Source organism: Colobus angolensis, unplaced genomic scaffold, assembly GCF_000951035.1.
Source record: "Colobus angolensis palliatus isolate OR3802 unplaced genomic scaffold, Cang.pa_1.0 Scaffold163, whole genome shotgun sequence".
NCBI classification, from domain to species: Eukaryota; Metazoa; Chordata; class Mammalia; order Primates; family Cercopithecidae; genus Colobus; species Colobus angolensis.
The window spans coordinates 256460-275256 of NW_012114744.1; the positions used below are offsets into that span (position 1 = coordinate 256460).

The 18797-nt window shown below is 36.8% G+C and overlaps 1 protein-coding gene across 1 annotated transcript in view; it reads left to right on the plus strand.

Annotated features, from left to right (window-relative positions):
• MDFIC (MyoD family inhibitor domain containing) overlaps positions 1-18797 on the plus strand; it is a 124336-nt gene that overhangs the window by 33405 nt on the left and 72134 nt on the right. The window contains exon 3 of the mRNA XM_011937419.1: positions 3-36. Within this exon, the coding sequence (XP_011792809.1) occupies positions 3-36 (34 nt within the window). The remainder of the gene's footprint in view (positions 1-2; positions 37-18797) is intronic.

An 18797-nucleotide genomic window follows, 5' to 3' on the forward strand; every position in this document is an offset into this window, starting at 1 on the left:
AGGCGGGCGGCGGCCGGCTGGGCTCCACAGCCCAGGGTGAGTGCGCGCTTGCCAGTGGCAAGCTTCTTTGTCGTTGTTGCCTTTTTCAGTTTGCTCACACGTGTACAGATGGGGGTAGGTGGAGTGCTGTGAGGAGGGGCTCCCACCTCATAGTTGAGAACTTTTGCACAGTTCGCGTTACTCAGGCAAGTTCTTCAGGATCCTTTCCCTAGATCAACAACCGGGTAAGAGGGCGGGATCCGTTGGTCCCTCCACTCCCCCTTCCTTTGGTTGCGAAGAAACAGGATGACAGGATTGCTTCTTTCTTAAGCATATGCATGTTTGGGCCTAAGGCTCAATGTGTAAGTTCTGAAGCGCTTCTCCTCTAGGTCTCTTCAGCAGGTCCAGGACTGCCCCAGCTCTCTGAACAAGCCTGCACTCACTCCGTTTCATCTTTCTGTTTCTTGTTGGCTCCTCTAAGACCCAGTTGATAATTCTGTTTTCTGTGACCAATAGCTTTGGAATGGCTTATGCATGTTTTCAGTAACTGGTTTGTTTTGAAATAAACAACGTTTATAAGAAACACTTTCCAAGAATGAATTAGCTTCTTTGTGTTCTTCCAAAGTGTAAACACACACAGCCTATAAAATACTCTTGCGTCTGGGAAACTTCCATAACAAGCTTCTAAACGAGTTGAACTTTTCTTCTCTTGAAGGCAATATACTTCAGATTTCCATTGGTGACAGAGAGGAAAGTTCTTAAACTTCTAATGCATTTTACTCTAAGGATGGTTTTGAGCTAAATAATTCTGTCACTGATATATCAGAACTAAGTAATTTTTCCAGTGCTCAAAAACCTACCATATATCCTTGATTTTAGGCATATGTGATAGCTTTATTTCCCACTTCTAGTACTAATGTAGTGAATCTTAGGGAGACTTTTTTAAGGCAGCAAAATTGGGAAAGGAGTTAACTTTCAAGCCACAATAGGTAAAAGCAGAAAATGTCTGTGGTTAAATTAAAATGTTCTGGTACCCAGGGCTATTAAACTGAATTATATTTATCATTATTTTTTGCCTCTAAATGAGTGACTCCGTTTTCTAAACAGAGAAAATAAAAATGATTAACTGCAGAAAATCAGAACACTAGAATGATAAACATATGTTTTCTCAGAAGCAGCCCATGTTCTCCACATTGTATTGTCAGCACAATCGTTTTCCTGTCATTAGGCATGCTGTTAGTAGTCATATCGACTCATTGATGGGCTGTTTATGCTCACACTTGAGCTGCTAATCACTATTGTTAAACTAGGCTTATGTCAAAAATCAACATCAAACACCCAAGGAAAATAATTTGATTTGGAAATAGCTAATATCTACAATATCCAACTTTAATAGTTTGCATTTTTAAAATCATCTGGGAGAATGTGCAGTGGTACTTGTATCTGTGCATTAGAATGCTGGATTGTGTCATGTGATCTGACCTAAAGAACCAGGGCATCTAGAATGGCCTGAAGTAGCACATTTGTTGGGTACAACACACATTATCAGTGTAGAAACTCTTGGGTTATATTTTACCTGAAAATTGCCTTAGCTTTAGCAACATAGTTAGACATTTTTAAAAATTATTATTAGTTTAACTTTGATTGAAAACTTTCTTTAAATGGGGATCAATTTAATTTAAACATAAAGTTGATTTTTAAAAAGAGAATCTGCAGAATCTTGTTAAAATACTGTATTTTAAACAGGCGATCTCATAAGGTGTATTTAAAGAAAGAAATTCTTGGAGCAAATGGGTAGAGGAAAGCTTCAAGGGAAGCTTGGTTAGGTTGGTTTTATTGATAAAGACATTTGTGAAGAAGCTTTGCTCGAAGGCCACTCTACTCTTAAGCCCTTTCTCAAGTTCTTTTATCCTCTTGCTTCTGTCCTTGGATTCTTTGTCATCCTTTCTGAAGAATAGCTTAATAATTCTTCAGTAGGATATGGCTGCTTTGTTAATAGAAACCCAATTTTTAAATTTTTTATATTAAAGTCAGTAAGAAAAGTGGAATTTTAAATACAAATTAACAGAAAAAAATTATTTCAGGAACATGAAGGATATGATCAAGTCTATCTCTGCAAAGTTAAATATACATATATAGGTTAATAATGACATTTACAAGCTCTACATTTATTACTGTACTATATTGTGATGAGCTATCCATACTGTTAACCAAAGGCATAGAACATTACAGTTGAAAGTAATTTTAGGGATTCTCTAATCTGAACTCCACATCAAGTCTAAAATTCAGTTCTATATCCTTTTAGGTGTTTTGTTAAAAAAACCTGTAGTGCAGCCCATTCTAGTATTAACATTAAGAATTAGAAAGGTTGTCCATATTAAGCGCATACTCTCCCTCCTTAAAATTTCTGCCTTTTTGCTGTGGTTCTGCAAACTTTTCTATTGTTTTGAAAGCATTAAAAAGCATTACAAATCTTTCCCATGTGTTTTGAAAATAGTTACAGAGCAGGGACACAAGCTTAACATGCTCCAGGCTGTAAGAGAGAACCAGGATAGATGTCAAACAGTATGGAGCAATGGGGAGTTTAGGGAACTGGAGAGCTCATGGATCAGGAAACAACATTCCTCAGTTTTAGCTAATTGTTGCCATGTGGGTTAGTATCTTCAGATATTTCAAGTGATACTGGAAATCCAGATTTGTATGTATCATCTCTTCATTTTTAAGAGTTTGCAACTAATTAAACAAATTTTGTCCAGGCCAAACAAAACAACCACAACTGTAGGCTGGATGTGGCCTCTGAGCAGCTGATTGGTGATCTCTCTTACAGAAAATAGAAAGTAAACATGTAATTTAAAGCTATATTCTTATTTGTGACTTTCCTTGTGAAATATTGATTTACTTTCTCATGCAAAGTACTTGTATACATGTCTTGATACGTGAAAAGCCATTTGAATTATACTTAATTTTAAGAGAGAATGGCTCTTGTTTATGTGGTCCCTCTAATTGCCATTTCTCCTGTGTTGATTAAGTATTTTAAAATTTGTGTTATAAAACAACATTGAAAATGTAGGTATTTGACCTTTGGTGCAATAGTTACTAGAACTCCTGTGCTCCAAAGAGCCTTTGAATTAGTTGCTTCTTTCGTAAGTTTGAGATTTGTAACTAGAGAGGTCTTTAGAAATAATTTAATCTGGTCTGCTCATTTTTTAGATAAGGGAAAGGATGTCCAAAGAATTTAAGTGACTTGCCCAAGGTCTCATATGCAGTCAGTAGCAAGAAATCAGGGTGGAAGCACAAATTATAACATATATTGTATGCCATTGTGATAAATGCAGTTGAAGTAGAGAGTCAGTTCAACTTTTTTATAGGGCTGGATTCATTGACAACAGGCTTGGGATATCATGAATCACTTGAGCTTGTTCCCATCCCTGTATCTTTCCACCAACCCCCACCACATTACATTTGCCAAGATGTAGACCGTTGGACTCTGAATGCTAGAATATACTTTAATGTGATAATATGTGATTTAATGCACTCTCCTCTCATGGGAGAGTCCTCTGAGACTATTAGGCGGACTTCTCTTAGCAGGTTGCAAAATGCCAGTGAAGTTAATTAAAAATAATCTAAAATAGAAGCTGGGAAGAAAATCAAGTTGAAATTACATAAGAAGAGCTTTGACTTAGAAGCTTAGCTGAGTTGTCAGTAGCTTATAGAGGCTAGTCAGATTTTCATTTTGGGAAGCCAGTTTATTTCAATGTACATAATGTATACTTGGACATATCTGTATTCTTCTATTTTTATCATATTATTTTATCCTTTTGATTAAGGATGGCATTTCACAAAATGTGTCATCTTTGAACAGTTTCTAATCCTGGTTCTCTACTGGGGACAATTTTGTTCTTCAGGAAACATTTGGCAATATCTGGAGGCATGTTTGATGGTCATAATGGGGGTGCTACTAGCATCTAGTGAGTGGAGGTCAGGGGCACTTCTGAACATTCTGTAATGCATAGGATAGGACAGCCTTTACAAGAAAGAATCAACAGTAATGTTGAGATTGAGAAACCCTGCTATCCTTGAGGCAACTGACGTTTTTGGCTTCATCCCAGACTTATAGAATTAGGATCTCTGGATGTAAGAGCCAAGAATCTGCATTTTAATCAAGCTTCAGGTGCTCCTTAGCTCCAGTTGAGAACCATTGTTTTATAGGCTTTAATCTCTAAAAAGATGTGTTATATTGATAGACTTTTAAAAACAGTCTTTTTTTTTTTTTCTTTTTTTTTGGAGGGAAAGGCTTCAGAAAGCTTTTTAAAAGTTCACCTTTTCAAGTTCCAAAGTTTAAATTGTTATCACTCCATGTAAACTCTCTAATGATCCTCTCCAAGATTTTTATCGTATGCTTCAATTCATCCTCAAAATACTGCTGCATAGTCATCCTCAAGAAAGCTTATTTAATTTCATAATTATATGCACTATAATACAAGTACATTTTGAACATTATAAAAGAAAGGCAAAAGTAAAATTTAAAAAGGATAACAGACTAAATAAATAGAATTTTAATATTTATTTTACTATCTTAGCAAATACTCTTGCTATCCTACACTTTGGAGACTCCAACATATGGCAAAACAAGGAAAGAAGTCTCCAGTTTTCGCATGAGTTGTGTTCCATTGTAAATTGGACTTTTGGAACCTGGATTCTACTTTCTCATAGAAACAGAGTGATAAATTATATTTAGTTCCCTAATAAATGTCATAAGATTGTTAGAATTAAGTTTTATTAAATTGTGTGTGTCTGTAATAACTCACAGAAAACATACTATTATAAAACTGGCAGCAAATACAAATAACCAAGAATATAATTTAAACTGAATAGAAATTGGTTTAAAACACTTTTTGAATACAGTTGCTTGAGGAAGGACAGGCTTAATCAGAAGAATATAGAAAGACATGTAGATTTGAAAGAGGATTTGGGAACATTTTCAATTTAGAAAATGAATCTTTTAACTTATACTTCTAATTTTTTATGTCTAAAGGACCTAAGTACATTTTATGATTTCAGTTATACAAGTGGAGGCCTTATCAGCTGGGCATATTCATTTTCCCTTTGTTAAAAAAAGAACTAAATGAGTAAGAGAAGGATGTAACTGGGAAAAAACTAAAAAGGGAAGAAGGAAGTGGTTAAAGAAGATGTATCTGTAAATTTAAGAAAGCATTTGGAGAGGTTGACCTGTTTTAGTTGAGAACTGTGAAAAAAAAAAAGTTCGAAGGAATAGCATGGTACATGCTGAGCCTGTGGCTGGCATATTAAGGAAATCAGTGCCATAGTAGAGGAACAAAGAAAGTGTGACGGCAGAACATGGGTGAGAGAAAATGTCTCTAGTAGGGGATTCGGAAAAGCCTCAAGAAAAGTTTTGATTTGAGTTGGACCAGGAAGCATAGCATGGTTGTAGGACTCAGCTCTGTGGAGATACCTGGTAGCAAAGAAGTCTTGGGGGAGATGATTACAGAATATTGGGTACTTCACCAAGACCATTGTATGGGCTGTGTGAAGGGGCACAGAACAAGGTAGGCTAAAGTCAGTTCAGGAGGGCCCTGAGTCTCTTGCTGAGGAGCTTGCATATGCCTTTTGTAGGAGTTGGTGACCACTGAATTTTCTTAAGAAGAAAAGGACAGGACCCACTGGTGTTTTTAGGACAACTGTTCTGGTGACAGTTCATAGAATGGTTTTGGAGGAAGAAGCAAGAGTGGAGGCAGTGATTGTAATAGGCTGACAAAAGATTAGAGGACTTAGCATTAGCAGGAGTAAAATTGAGGAAATTGATTTAAGAACAATAGCAAAAGTAGGATAGAGCTTTACTTAGCTGTGAGAACCCCTGAGGGAATAGATTTTTACTTATTCATCTTTGAAACTCCTGAGACCAAGCACAGTGTCCACATTTTGATGAACTGATATGATTGAGTAAAAGATATTGATATAGATGTCTGTCTGTCTATCTATCTATCTATCTATCTATCTATCTATCTATCTATCTATCTATCTATGTATCTATCTATCTATTTTGAGATGGAGTCTTACCCTGTCGCCCAGGCTGGAGTGTAGTGGCGTGATCTCGGCTCACTGCCACCTCCATTTCCCAGGTTCAAGCGATTCTTCTGCCTCAGCCTCCTGGGTAGCTGGGACTACAGTTGCGTGCCACCACACCTGGCTAATTTGTTGTATTTTTTAGTAGAGATGGGTTTCACTATATTGGCCAGGTTGGTCTCAAACTCCTGACCTTGTGATCCGCCTGCCCCAGCCTCCCAAAGTTCTGGATTACAGGTGTGAGCCACCGTGCCTGGCCGGTGGTTGGGCAAAATATTTTATATGGGAGATGTTGGAGAAGTAGAAATTTAAGGTAATTCATAAGTTTGCTTTGGAGCCTGAGTGGAAACCTAGGAAGAGCTGTTGAGTCTTCTTAGTCACAGGAGCATTGGATATTTGGTGGATACAGAAGATGAAAAGAGTTTTGGTTTCTTTAAGGAGAAACAGGGTGCATGGAAGACTTCTCTTGCTTGGATGGGTGGATTGAGTACACTCACTGTGCACTAATGAGAAGAAAGCCAGAAGATAGAGAGAAATTGAAGAAGAATGGAGATGGAGGAAGGAGGAAGTGGTGCAGTAGGTATTTGTAAGGGAAAGATAAAAATTCTGGGAAGGAATGGGATGAAGAGACCAGTCTTTGGAAAGTTGGGAATGTTCCTCTTTGAGATGGAGGTGGGAGAAAAGGATAGGTGATAATCTAGACAAAATTTGATATCAAAATAAATATTGAGGGCCTATATCCCGGCAAAGTAAATGGTAACAATTTCTGAGAGCAAAGGAGGTTAGGATGAATCAAGAAATTTGAGATGTCTGGAAAAGATTTGGAAGAAGGAAGAATTAAAGAGGTAGTCAATCTGTGGCAAATAAAATGCCTGCTGGGTAACACAAAGAGATTAATTAGGACTGAATGGCATGAATTCTTACTGGAAGTGATCAGCGTGGTTGATTGTCTTTCTCAGCCAAGGAGCATGCAGGAGCTTGGGAAGGGAAACAGATAGAATGGATTTTGCAGTTAGCATAGGGTTAGAGGTTGGCAGGGTGGGAGTGATGAGAGGATGACAAGGGATGTGTATCACGCATGTGTGGGAAGAGTGTGTTTATGTTAACTCGTCTTATATTCTAGGCTGGGAAGATAATCCAGAGACCAGAAATGCGATTGACAGACTAAGACCTCTGGCGATAAAAAATTATGGCTGTTGCTTTGTTTGGTCAGTTCACATACAAGGATTTAATATATATGATTGAGTGACCTTTACAGGGCTATGAGGGAAGCTGTGGAATTTTTGGGTGTGTAAAGGCTTTTCCTGTTTCTTTGAACCTCGTTTCCTGGATCTTGTTGAGATGATTTCATGGAAAGAAGGCCTAATGACAGTGTACAATTATTTTACTGGATTATATTTCTATAATAATAAAAGGTTTGGGGATAACAAGGAAACTTCAATTGACACAATCTAAAGTTAGGCCATTTGCAAATACAAAGTTATTTAGAACAACAACACATGAAACAGATAAAAAAAATTCAACCAGATTATCTTTCTGAGACAATGTAAGTATTCTCCTGTACAAAGACAGAGGATAAATCAAGTGATTTCTATGTTTCTACTTCTCAAAGTATTCGGTTTTTATTAAGAGACTATATTATGTACTGACTAGATTCTAGATTTTGGACAGTTTAACTACAGTGATTCATTAGAGTAGATCAAAGAAAGATGCTGCAGCCCTTCTGTCTTAAACAGTGCTATGTGTATGCACCAGTATTTTGGATACTTGATCTCTCTCCCTCCCTCCCCTTTTCCTCCTCCCTCTCCCTCTCTCTTTGTCTTTCCAGTAACTTTACTGAAGTTACTTAAACTTTTAATATCTTCTTTTTACATTAGCCTACATGTCCTGAAGGAGGAAAGCTTTTTAACCTTAAGTTTTTGAAGTCTAGTTATATTTTATAGATTCTTCTTCTAATCACTTAGGGTTTGCTAAGTAGAAACTATGAGAAGAGTTATTTTAACATGAATTTAATTTCGTTTGTGGTTTTTACTTACAGTCTACTTCTGTTTTCAGATTCACACCCACATGATCTCAAGTGAGATGATTCATATACACGTGCTTTTATGCCCAATTAGTTTCAGGAACAAAGTCTGAAATTAATTTTTATGCTAGCACATATATTTTACTATTGAGAGATTTGAATGGGAAAACCCTGCCCACAAATACTTTTCGGTGTGCCTAGAAGGTCCTGTGAAGATTAAGAATGTATAGTTTTGTCCACAGGGAATTTCTCAACAGGATGAGAGAGGATGAGACACGAATGTTTACTAAATTAAATTGCAATCTCTTACTGAAATATCGATTCAAGATTGGAATAACAGCCATGTGACAGATTAATTTATGGCCAGATGCCAACTGACTGGTATCATCTTGGAGCAGGTAAATTTAGAGTTTGAGAGAGGATTTCATGATGGCGAGAAGGAATCAGTTTTGTCTAATTTGTACTGCTAGTGACCATAGTTAACGAATACACAGTTTGTAGGGTTTTTTGGTGAGAATTATGCTGGGTTGAGCCTTGAAACTAAAGTACCTTGTGGTCGAGCGGGTGACAGGCTCTCTGAAACTAGGTGGCAGAGTATGAAGGAACCAGCTTCCTCTCTTTACTTTTGCCGCTCCGAGGCATTGTCCTCCTACTCTTTTTCATGTAAATCAGCCTGATCTTTCTGGTGTTTGTAAACGTAGGCACTGCTTTTGGGTCTCTATAAACATAGTTCTTATTTCTTTCATTATCCAAGCAATACATAAGATCTGACGGGTTGTACTATTCATTTCTCATGGGGATACAAGATAAAATTATTAGGCATGAGAAAGTGTGGGAGTTGACAACATAAAACATATACGATGTTCAAATAACTATATCAGTTTTTCATCAGTATGCAAAATGGATATAATTCGTACATCAGCTAAGGAGTAACATATCTAATCTTGGTGTCAGGAAAGTATTTTTGATTGGAGGGTAAAGAGACTGAGGCACTGGTAGTGGGTGTGGAAAAGAAAGTATAGATTTGCGAGAAATTGGGGAGTTATTACTAGCAGGATCTGGTAATTGATTATTTTGGAATAGGCGACATAAAAAGAAAATAAAGAGTTGAAGGTGATTCTGTGACTGCTATTAACTAAGACACAGGCAACAGTTACGGAAACAGGCAGGAAGAGAAGAAAAGTGTTGATGAATTTTGGGAAATTTTGAGTCTGAGTTGCTAAAGATATATTTATGTAGAGTTAAAACTTCAAATCTGTAGCTCAGAATAGGTGTCAGGGCTAGGATAATGGATCTACAAGTTATCTTCCTGAAGTTTACTGAAACTGTAGAAGTTGATGAGACTGCAAAGATGGTAGAGCCAGAAGAATATAGGTTGTGGTCTTCGAGGAGAATCCAAAGAACTCATTCCTCTATAGCAAGGGTGGGGAGGGCCCAGAAATTGAGCGGCTGAGTTAGTGACGTTTATAAGAAGTTCCTGATTTGGGCCTTTATGAAAATTGACAGAGGACACACCATCTGATTTCAATTCTATATCTACCATTCTGAAGTTCCAGAAATTAATTTCAATATACTTCAAATTCACTTACAATTATCTTATTTGTGCATTCGCCACTATTTGAAAAACTCTTCTCTGTCATCTATTTATTTCAAGATCAGACTCAAATCATAACTCTGAAATGCTCTTACAGATTAAAGAACCCCTTTTGATTCACTTTTGATTTCCACTAGCCTTCATTCTTGTAATAGTGCCAAGTAAGGGTTCATTGCTTAACTAGAGAGCTTGAGACTAAAAGTGTTCTTGATAAAATAACTCTGTGTAACTGAGAGGTAACAGAAAGGTTTTTAAACTGTGGTGCATATGCAAGTTACCATGCTGAAAGACTAAAGATGGGTGTGAATCTTCCATTCCTTCTTTTTTCTTTTGAGATGGAGTGTCACTCTGTCATACCGGCTGGAGTGCAATGGCGTGATCTTGGCTCACTGCAACCTCCGACTCCCAGGTTCAAGCAATTCTCTTGCCTCAGCCTCTTGAGTAGCTAGGATTACAGGCGTGCACCACTGCGCCCAGCTAATTTTTGTATTTTCAGTAGAGACAGGGTTTCACCATGTTAGTCAGGCTGGTCTTGAACTCCTGACCTTGTGATCTTCCCACCTCGGTCTCCCGAAGTGCTGGGATTACAGGCATGAGCCACTGTGCCCAGCCTCCATTCCTTTTTATAATGGAGTTAATAGACTGCCAATTAAGGGACCTGCTATAGATATGGTGTCTCTGGATTTTGGCAATCAGACAATCTCTTTCATGATAGTTTTATAGACAAGATTAAGAAGGCTATTGTGCCTATAAGAGTGATTAGAATGTGATGCCTCTGAAAAACCATTGAATGAACTGGGCATATTTAGCACAGACAAGACAGAGGAACATAAGATACTTTTTCTAATATGGCACTGTCAAATGGAGAGAAGATTAGACTTTGATTTTTTTACTTTGTTTGATTTTGCAAAAAGCAAAATACGATGAATCAGTGAAAACTTTAGGGAAGTAGATTTTAGCCAAATGTGAGGATGGTCCGAATAATTAAAACACCAGAAGTGGAGTAAGCTATTTTCTGAGGCCATTTCTCTATCCCTGTAAGTATTCATACCTACAGTCTTTGGCCTATTCTTGAGAATGTTGAATGTCGAATGTTTTCATCTGAATTTATTTTATCAGGTTGTCAGAGGGGCCTCTGAGAGCCCATTTAACTCCAGATTTCATAAGCCGGTGAATGTTTGGCTTTAGTATGAACATGTTGTTTGGTTGAATAAACATAACTGAACCTGTATGTAAGAAGGAGGGAGTTTGCTGTGCCTCAAGGTCAATCATCCTAAAAATTTATTCTTAGGGTAAGGAAAAGTAGGTTTAGATGTAAAAGGTGCAAGAGACTAAGATGACTGAGATGTGTCCTGGGTCCTCATATCAGATTGCTGTTATCCAAGGGATTCTTTTCTTTTCTTTTCTTTTCTTTTTTTCTCAGAGGGAGTCTCCCTCTTTCGCTCAGGCTGGAGTGCAGTGGCGCGATCACCACTGCAAGCTCCGCCTTCCGGGTTCACGCCATTCTCAGGCCTCAGCCTCTCCAGCCCGCAACCACGCCCGGCTATTTTTTTTTTTGTATTTTTATTAGAGACGGGGTTTCACCATGTTAGCCAGGGATGGTCTCGTTTTCCTGACCTCGTGATCCACCCGCCTCGGCCTCCTAAAGTGCTGGGATTACAGGCGTGAGTCAACGCGCCCGGTCCCAAGCGCTTATTTTCTTAAGTGGAAAGCACACAATTCTTCCTTCTCCCTTCATGAATTTAGAGCCCTGATTTATTGAGATGTATGTTAAATGATTGCTGCACTTTGTACCTATTTCTTTGCCTATTTATACTCAATTGGATTTTCATATAATTTTGTAATTTGTTTTCCAATTTTGTTTGTACATATTCCATTCCTTTTACCTGCCCCAAACCTATAAAGTGATTGAGTCAGTATAATTTGCCCACCATTCTTTTGGGTCTAAACATACCATACGCTTCTAAATACATAAGAAGCCCTTCAAGGGAATATATTTTAGATCTTGCTCAGAAGTCTTATTATTTTTCAAAATACTGATAACAATGAATTAATTAAATTACGTTGATTTAAGCACTTGACTTACTCAACAAACATTTATAGTGTACGATTATATAACTTCCTTGTGTTTGCAAAATCTTGAAATTTATGCATATGTTCATTCACTCATCTGTTTAAATGCTTTATCTTAACGTGTATTTTCGGACAATGCGATTTTAATCATTTTAGAATGTTAGGCAAAGCAGGTTGGTTTTGCAATGTTCCTTAAAGGTCATTAAGCTTGAGGGTTTTTTTTTTTGGATCAGTGAAGAAGTAAAATTCCAGAGCCTGAGGTCTTCCTGAAAGCTGCCTTATCTTTGGTTTTTTAAAGGTTACACTTGGGAAACATTTGCAGAATTTCCACATTATTCTGAACTGCGGGAAAAATACAGACCTAGTTTTTTTTTGGTTACTTTTCCCAGAGATTTTAGTCTCAGATTACTTGAAATTTCATAAACTAGAATACGTATCGATCATCTGTAATAATGCTGGTGTTTTAATGGAAGAGTAAATATGAAATTGTTTAAAGCAAGTTTGTTATAGATAAGGGAGGTATGAATATAGATTGCATATCAGCAATAACAATATATATAATATGCAGATTACAAATGCTCTGTCATAGATTATCATCAAATATTTAATGGAAGTGTATGAGAGCTAACATGCAAAAGTCTCAAAATTTAAACACAAAGAGAGCTAGTTATACTCCTTTTTATAAGAATAGAAGTATATTTTACCCTGATTAAGTTTTATGAGGTTTTATAAAGATTCCTGCCAAGGAACATAATTTATATTAGTCTTTCTTGAAGTAAGCAAATAAAGTATGGATAACAAGTAGAAAATGTATTTTTCTTTTTTGTTTTTGTTTTTTTGGTTTGTGAGTTTACACACACTTCTGCCTGGTTCAGTAGAATATTTGAGGTGGCTTATAGGAATACTTTTTAAAAAGGATTAAAACAGAATAACGGTAAATATAAGTAGACTAGGAAACCTAAGCCTGGGGAAATCAGAATGTATAGGTATAGGCTGTGGGGTCAAACACAGTTATTCAATTTTGTATGTAGATGTGCATTCAAAAGAAAACTTTTGGAGGATATACTTTTCATTGTCTATAAGGAAAAAAATAACATACAGCTACTCAAAGGAAACAATACTTTCCCTTGTATTCAGTCTGGAAACATACTTATTGTCTGGTTTTTCATATAGAGATTACTGAATGGATACTGCCCTTACCAGCCTCCTTATGATTTATTTATAGCATGTTTTAAAAAGGTACTTATTGCAATAACACTTAATGGAATAACAATAGCCAGTGTGAATGAGCTCTTATTCTATATCAGACACCGTGCTTTCCTGGCTTGATTTCATTTATTTCTACATCCACCTTACGAGATAGAGACTGTTTTTATTCCCATTTAAAGATGAAGAAACTGACAAAGATTAACTTGTCCAGGATCCACATCATTAGTGGTGGACGCAGGCACCCTGATTTTAGATCCTTTGCTTTTAGTTGCTTCTCTAGTGCAGAGTAAAATTAGGAGAGAGTCCTTCTGTCCCAGAGACACTAATGAGAATCCTTTTATTCATCAGGAAGGCTTCAAGTATTCAGACTTTTAAGTGGCAATATTGCCCCCATTTTTTTGAAAAGTGTGGCATGTACAGAAATTTGAAGCAACATTCTCAGGTTCTTCTGTTACTATAATATTATTTGTTAAAAGCATTCAGTTATGGAGATAATATTATTGCTTGATTATAAATTGTTGGAAAAATATCCCTCTTCAATAGTTTGAACAATTGTCTTATAGAAAAGGTAAAGCTTACTATTCCTACCTACAAAGGGCAGAACTAAGAATAGTTATAAATGACTTAATAGCAGATTTATGTTAAAAAAAAAAAAGAATAACTTGTTAATTCACCAATCTGACCAAGAATACAAGGTGTCCCCTTGTGAAGTAGCAATCACTGAAATTTTGGAGAAGGGCTGAATGTTACGGTAGACCTTTCTACACTGAGTGGGATATGAAACTAGCTGAGCTGCAGATCTTTTCCAACTCTGGATTTTATCCTCCTGTTTCCAACTGAATATCTGTCTCTGAGACTGTGTTTTCTCATCAGTAAAACTGGGCTAAGTTTTTCTCTTTATTACACTGTTGATGGTTCTGAAGATCAAATAAATATTATATATTGAAGTCCTTTGAAAACCATTAGTACTGTAATTCCAAACATTGATTATTCTTTCAGCAAAGAAAACATTTTTATTTTTTTGAAACTTATGTAACAAACACTTATTAGTTGAGTGGCCGTTATGTGGCATACATCATATTTTATATGTTATTTTCTAATTTATTTTTAATGTTCTTAGATTTTTCACTCTTGCTAATCACCATCTTATTATTTTATCCTCCAACTGTTGTAGACAAGTAAAACTACCAAGTTTTAAATTTAGATAATGCCAACTAGGTAAAGTGTTATAGAATTTTAAATTAAATGGAAATTCTATTTACCTGAATATTTTTCGTTCTCCTTCAACAGGAAGAATTGAGATTGGAGAAGATTGTTTCTTACCATTCATGCCCTTCTTTAGAAACAGGAAGATAAAGGGTATTGATTCTGTAAGATAGACAGTCATTTCTGAGTAGGACATATTGTATTTAAATTGATCATTTGGAACCCTTACTTTTTCCATTTACTCTCACTCAATTCATGTTCGTCACTTTCTTTGAGAATTAATTCAAATCCAATGCCCTACAATGGCTTTTCTATGATTTCCTCGACTCCATTTTAAACACTCTTCTGCGTGTGTATGAGCTTTTGGCTCTATTGTTTAGCTCTTGTGCAGAATCAGATTTGCAGAATTTTAGAGCCAGAAAGGCCTCTGCGTTCATCCAGTTCAACGCTCTAATTTCCTGATGAAGAGGATGAAGACAATGAGTCCCAGTCACACAGCTGGTCAGCCTTTGAGCCAGAATTATGTTGGAGCAGTTGTCACTACCTTCTGTTTTGCAGTTGCTTGATTGTTTATGTGTGTGTGTTTGGTCTCCCCAGTGAGAGGATTTGTTGCCAGGGAACTAGCCCTTTTCCTCATCCAGAGAAAAGTAGTTCTTCGTCACTTGTTTGTCCAGAGTAGACATACTAGGATGTTCAGGAGCTAGCCTTTGGAAGTAGATGCCAGTGGTGTTCAACTATCCTTTGATCTAGTACTATTTTTAATGTATCTTCAATTTTTATTTTGAAATCTAAAACATATTTCTTTTATCCCATTATTAGTAGAATTGATTAGCATGATATATAATTCAGATTTCTCATTCTTTTTTATTTTTTGAGATGGGGTTTCCCTCTTGTTGCCCAGGCTGGAGTGCAGTGGCATGATCTTGGCTCACTGCAACCTCTGTCTTCTTGGATTCAAGCGATTCTCCTGCCTCAGCCCCCAAGTAGCTGAGATTACAGGAATGCACCACCATGCCCAGCTAATTTTTTGTATTTAGTGGAGACGGGGTTTTACCATGTTGGTCAGGCTAGTCTCGAACTCCTGACCTCAGGTGATCCACCCGCCTCAGCCTCTCAAAATGCTGGGATTATAGGCGTGAGCCACTGTGCCCAGCCAGATTTTGTATTCTTAATAGTTATCCTTACATGGAGACAGAAATAAATACCTCTATATTAATTCAATGATTAGATACAAATCTATTTTCTAGTACTTAGAATACTGTGACAAAGGGATGAGTATCAAAGTCTGTATCTCAATATTTGATATACCTAAGTTTTTTTTTTTTATATAAATAGTTATGTAGTACAAGATAAGAGTTCACTTAGAATAGTGCCCCTCAAGCCAGGCCATATATCATGATGACATCACTCCCCCAGCCCTACACACACCTGAGTTGAAATCTCTTAGGTTGGGCCTGTGCATGTTTATGTTTCAAGAGCTGTACAGCAGTTCTAACCCCAAGCCAAAGTAAAGGACCATTGGCTTAGAAGGACAGCATTGTTGAGATAATGAAGGCCCCCTTTTAAGAGAAAATTGCTACTTTGGGTGGGGGAGATGTATGCCTGTTGGACATGTAAATAGAAATCTTGTAGAAAGGTACAGATTGATTTCATACGTGACCAAAATCACCTGACTACCTATGGGTTATCTTTCAGGCCTACCTACTAGTTGAGTTGCAACTACAAACCTCCATTATACAGAGTGAAATTTATTAAACCAGGACTGAGTTCTCTGTTTCTCATTTCAGAAATAACACAAAAAATCTACTCTGATAATAGAAATTGGTTACTAGAAACTTCCATTTTGTTATTGTAATGAGTAGTGGCTGACTCAACCAATTGAAAGCTTTAGTAAGGTTGGTTTCATGTTTGGATATCGTGGTCCCCATCTTACAATTGTCTATCAATAAATCCTACTCTCTCTTCAGAGCATTTCTTCAGTGTTATATGTAACTGCCCACCATTTTTGAGACTGCCATATGGGTAGCTCATTGAAATGAGTAAATAGTAAGAATATATTAATAAAATGACATGCAAACATTTGAAAGTCACAGAACAGTCAAGTGGTCACAGAAGTTTAGTTTATACAAGTGGACAATTGGCAACAGTCAATTTAAATTATTTTTATTGGGAACCTTTTCTGAATCTTGCTTTGGACTGGGTGCTGCAGATCACAGCAAAACCCTGAGACCAGCTTTTGAGCCAAGACATTTAGTTTTCAAGAGAAGCAAAGTTGAATAGACTGAGAATAGTGAATTAATAGTAACTGCATATTATTTACTGAATATAATCAGACAGAGAATGATAGATTTTTTCTTTTTTGACCTGAGATGGACACTGGGAATCACCTAATTCTAGAATTTCACAGATAAGGAAACTTTTTAAAAAAATGTGATAAATTGTCCACTAATAACAGTTTAGAGCAGGAAGAACTTTATTTTTTACCTAGAGTGGGTTATATAGTTGTACATCTATGTGTATATGGACCACATGGCATTTTCATTTATTCAATGGAGAGTTGAAAGGGTCTGTGTTTAGCACTCGAATACTGGGACATGATTCAAATATGAGTTAAGTGTGTCTAGAGGCTTTATTCATACCTATTTTCTTTTAGTCAGCAATGCTTCATAATGCCTTGGTTTCATGAATTAATTTTAATGGAATTAAACTTGAACAGCTCAAAATTATATAATTAATTTCATTCAGCTTCAATTAAAGTTACTAATTGAATCAAGCCTACTAGCATGACACCTGGCGGCAGTCAGCTACATAACAATGGCAGCAAGTATTTAGGACTCTGCTGATGAGCTAGTTCATATCTACTAGTGAGTTTCCATGAAAAATCTCTTTTATTGATAATCTCAGAATGTCCTTGAGTTGACTGTAGCAGTGGAAAGATTTCTGGAGTTGTTTAAAAAAGTAAAGATTTTAATTGAAACTAACATATCTCATGAAGATTACATTTCTCTATGATAATGCTGAGTAAATGTTACATAAATCTAGAACATATTGGTTTAGTATATTTTCAATTTATATTTTACTGCTATTTGAATATGGTTTTGTTTATAAAAATCCTTGGAATTTAAGACCCCATTTGCTTCAGAGACCTTAGCCTCTGGACTTGGTCCCAAGTGGGTGTCCATCTATTTTTATGTGTTGAAATTTGTTTCATGGCAGAACTTTTTAATTGTTGTGAAATCCCCATGGTACATGAAAAATTTTTGCATGTGCAGAAATTTTTTCCTTCCACTGGAAATGTTAACACGGTTGACTAACAACTTCTGTTTGAATCTCTTTCCTTTCTTTGCTTCCATGGCTTAACATCATGCAGTTTTTCTTACTTCTCTAACTCCTTCCTAATTGTACGGACTCTTCTTGGTACTTGGTACTCTTCTTGATATTTCTTAATATATTCACCCTTTTAGTGAGCTCATTAATTTGAATGGCTTTGGAAATCAAGTTTAGAAAGATGACTATTTCTAGCTATAACCTTTATTCTGACTTGCAAATTCAAATGTCCAATACTTAATTCATCCACTAGACTGTAAACTCCAAGAAGGCTTGGGCAGCATTTCATAATTCATTGTATCCTCATCAACTAGCACAATGCCTAAACATCTACTAAGCAAAAATATGTATTACTAAAAGAATAAATTGGTCTCCTGATTTTTAGGCTTTCCCAGTCAAATCCAGACTGAGAACTTGGTCATATCCAGCCCCACCTTCCTTGATTATCTCTACAAACCTCTAGTTAATTTCTCACATTTACTCCCTATTCCATCTTGTTATCCAGTTAATTATACTCTTATCAACTTCAATATGGGCTTTGCAAAGTCTCTCTTTTAGTTTCCTTTACTGTATTCTCCCTCTTAGATGTATCCATACTCCAATGGAATCGTCTGAGTTCAACCTCTTCTCCCTCAGTTGAAATAGAATCTTTGATTTTGGTACCCAGGAACATGTTAAGCGGCCTGGCGCAGTGGCTCACGTCTGTAATCCCAGCACTTTGGGAGGCCGAGAAGGGCAGATCACGAGGCCAGGAGATCGAGACCATCCTGGCTAACATGGTGAAACCCCGTCTGTACTAAAAATACAAAAAAATTAGCCGGGCATGGTGGCGGGCACCTGTAGTCCCAGCTGCTGGCGAGGCTGAGGCAGGAGAATGGCATGAACTGGCAGACGGAGCTTGCAGTGAGCGCAGATCGTGCCACTGCACTCCAGCCTGGGTGACAGAGGGAGACTCTGTTTCAAAACAAACAAACAAACAACAAAAACAAAACAAAACAAAAAACTCGCCAAGTGAATTAAAGCGCATCCAGAACTGAGAATCACAAGTGTGCACAAGTTTATTAATCTTCCTAAGACGTGGCTCTGATAAGGCATTTCATGAAGCTTCAGTGGCTAATTTGACTTATTTTTCTTGCTTTTGAATTTCATCCACATTTCTCACCTTAGCATTATAAAATCCACACAATGTCTCTAATCAAACCTTCACAGCCTTCTCTCCTAATTTTCTACTCACAGTCCTTCACAGTCCAGAGTTGGAACCTTTGCGCAAATGTCTACTTTTGGAGTTTGCCTGTGCTGTTC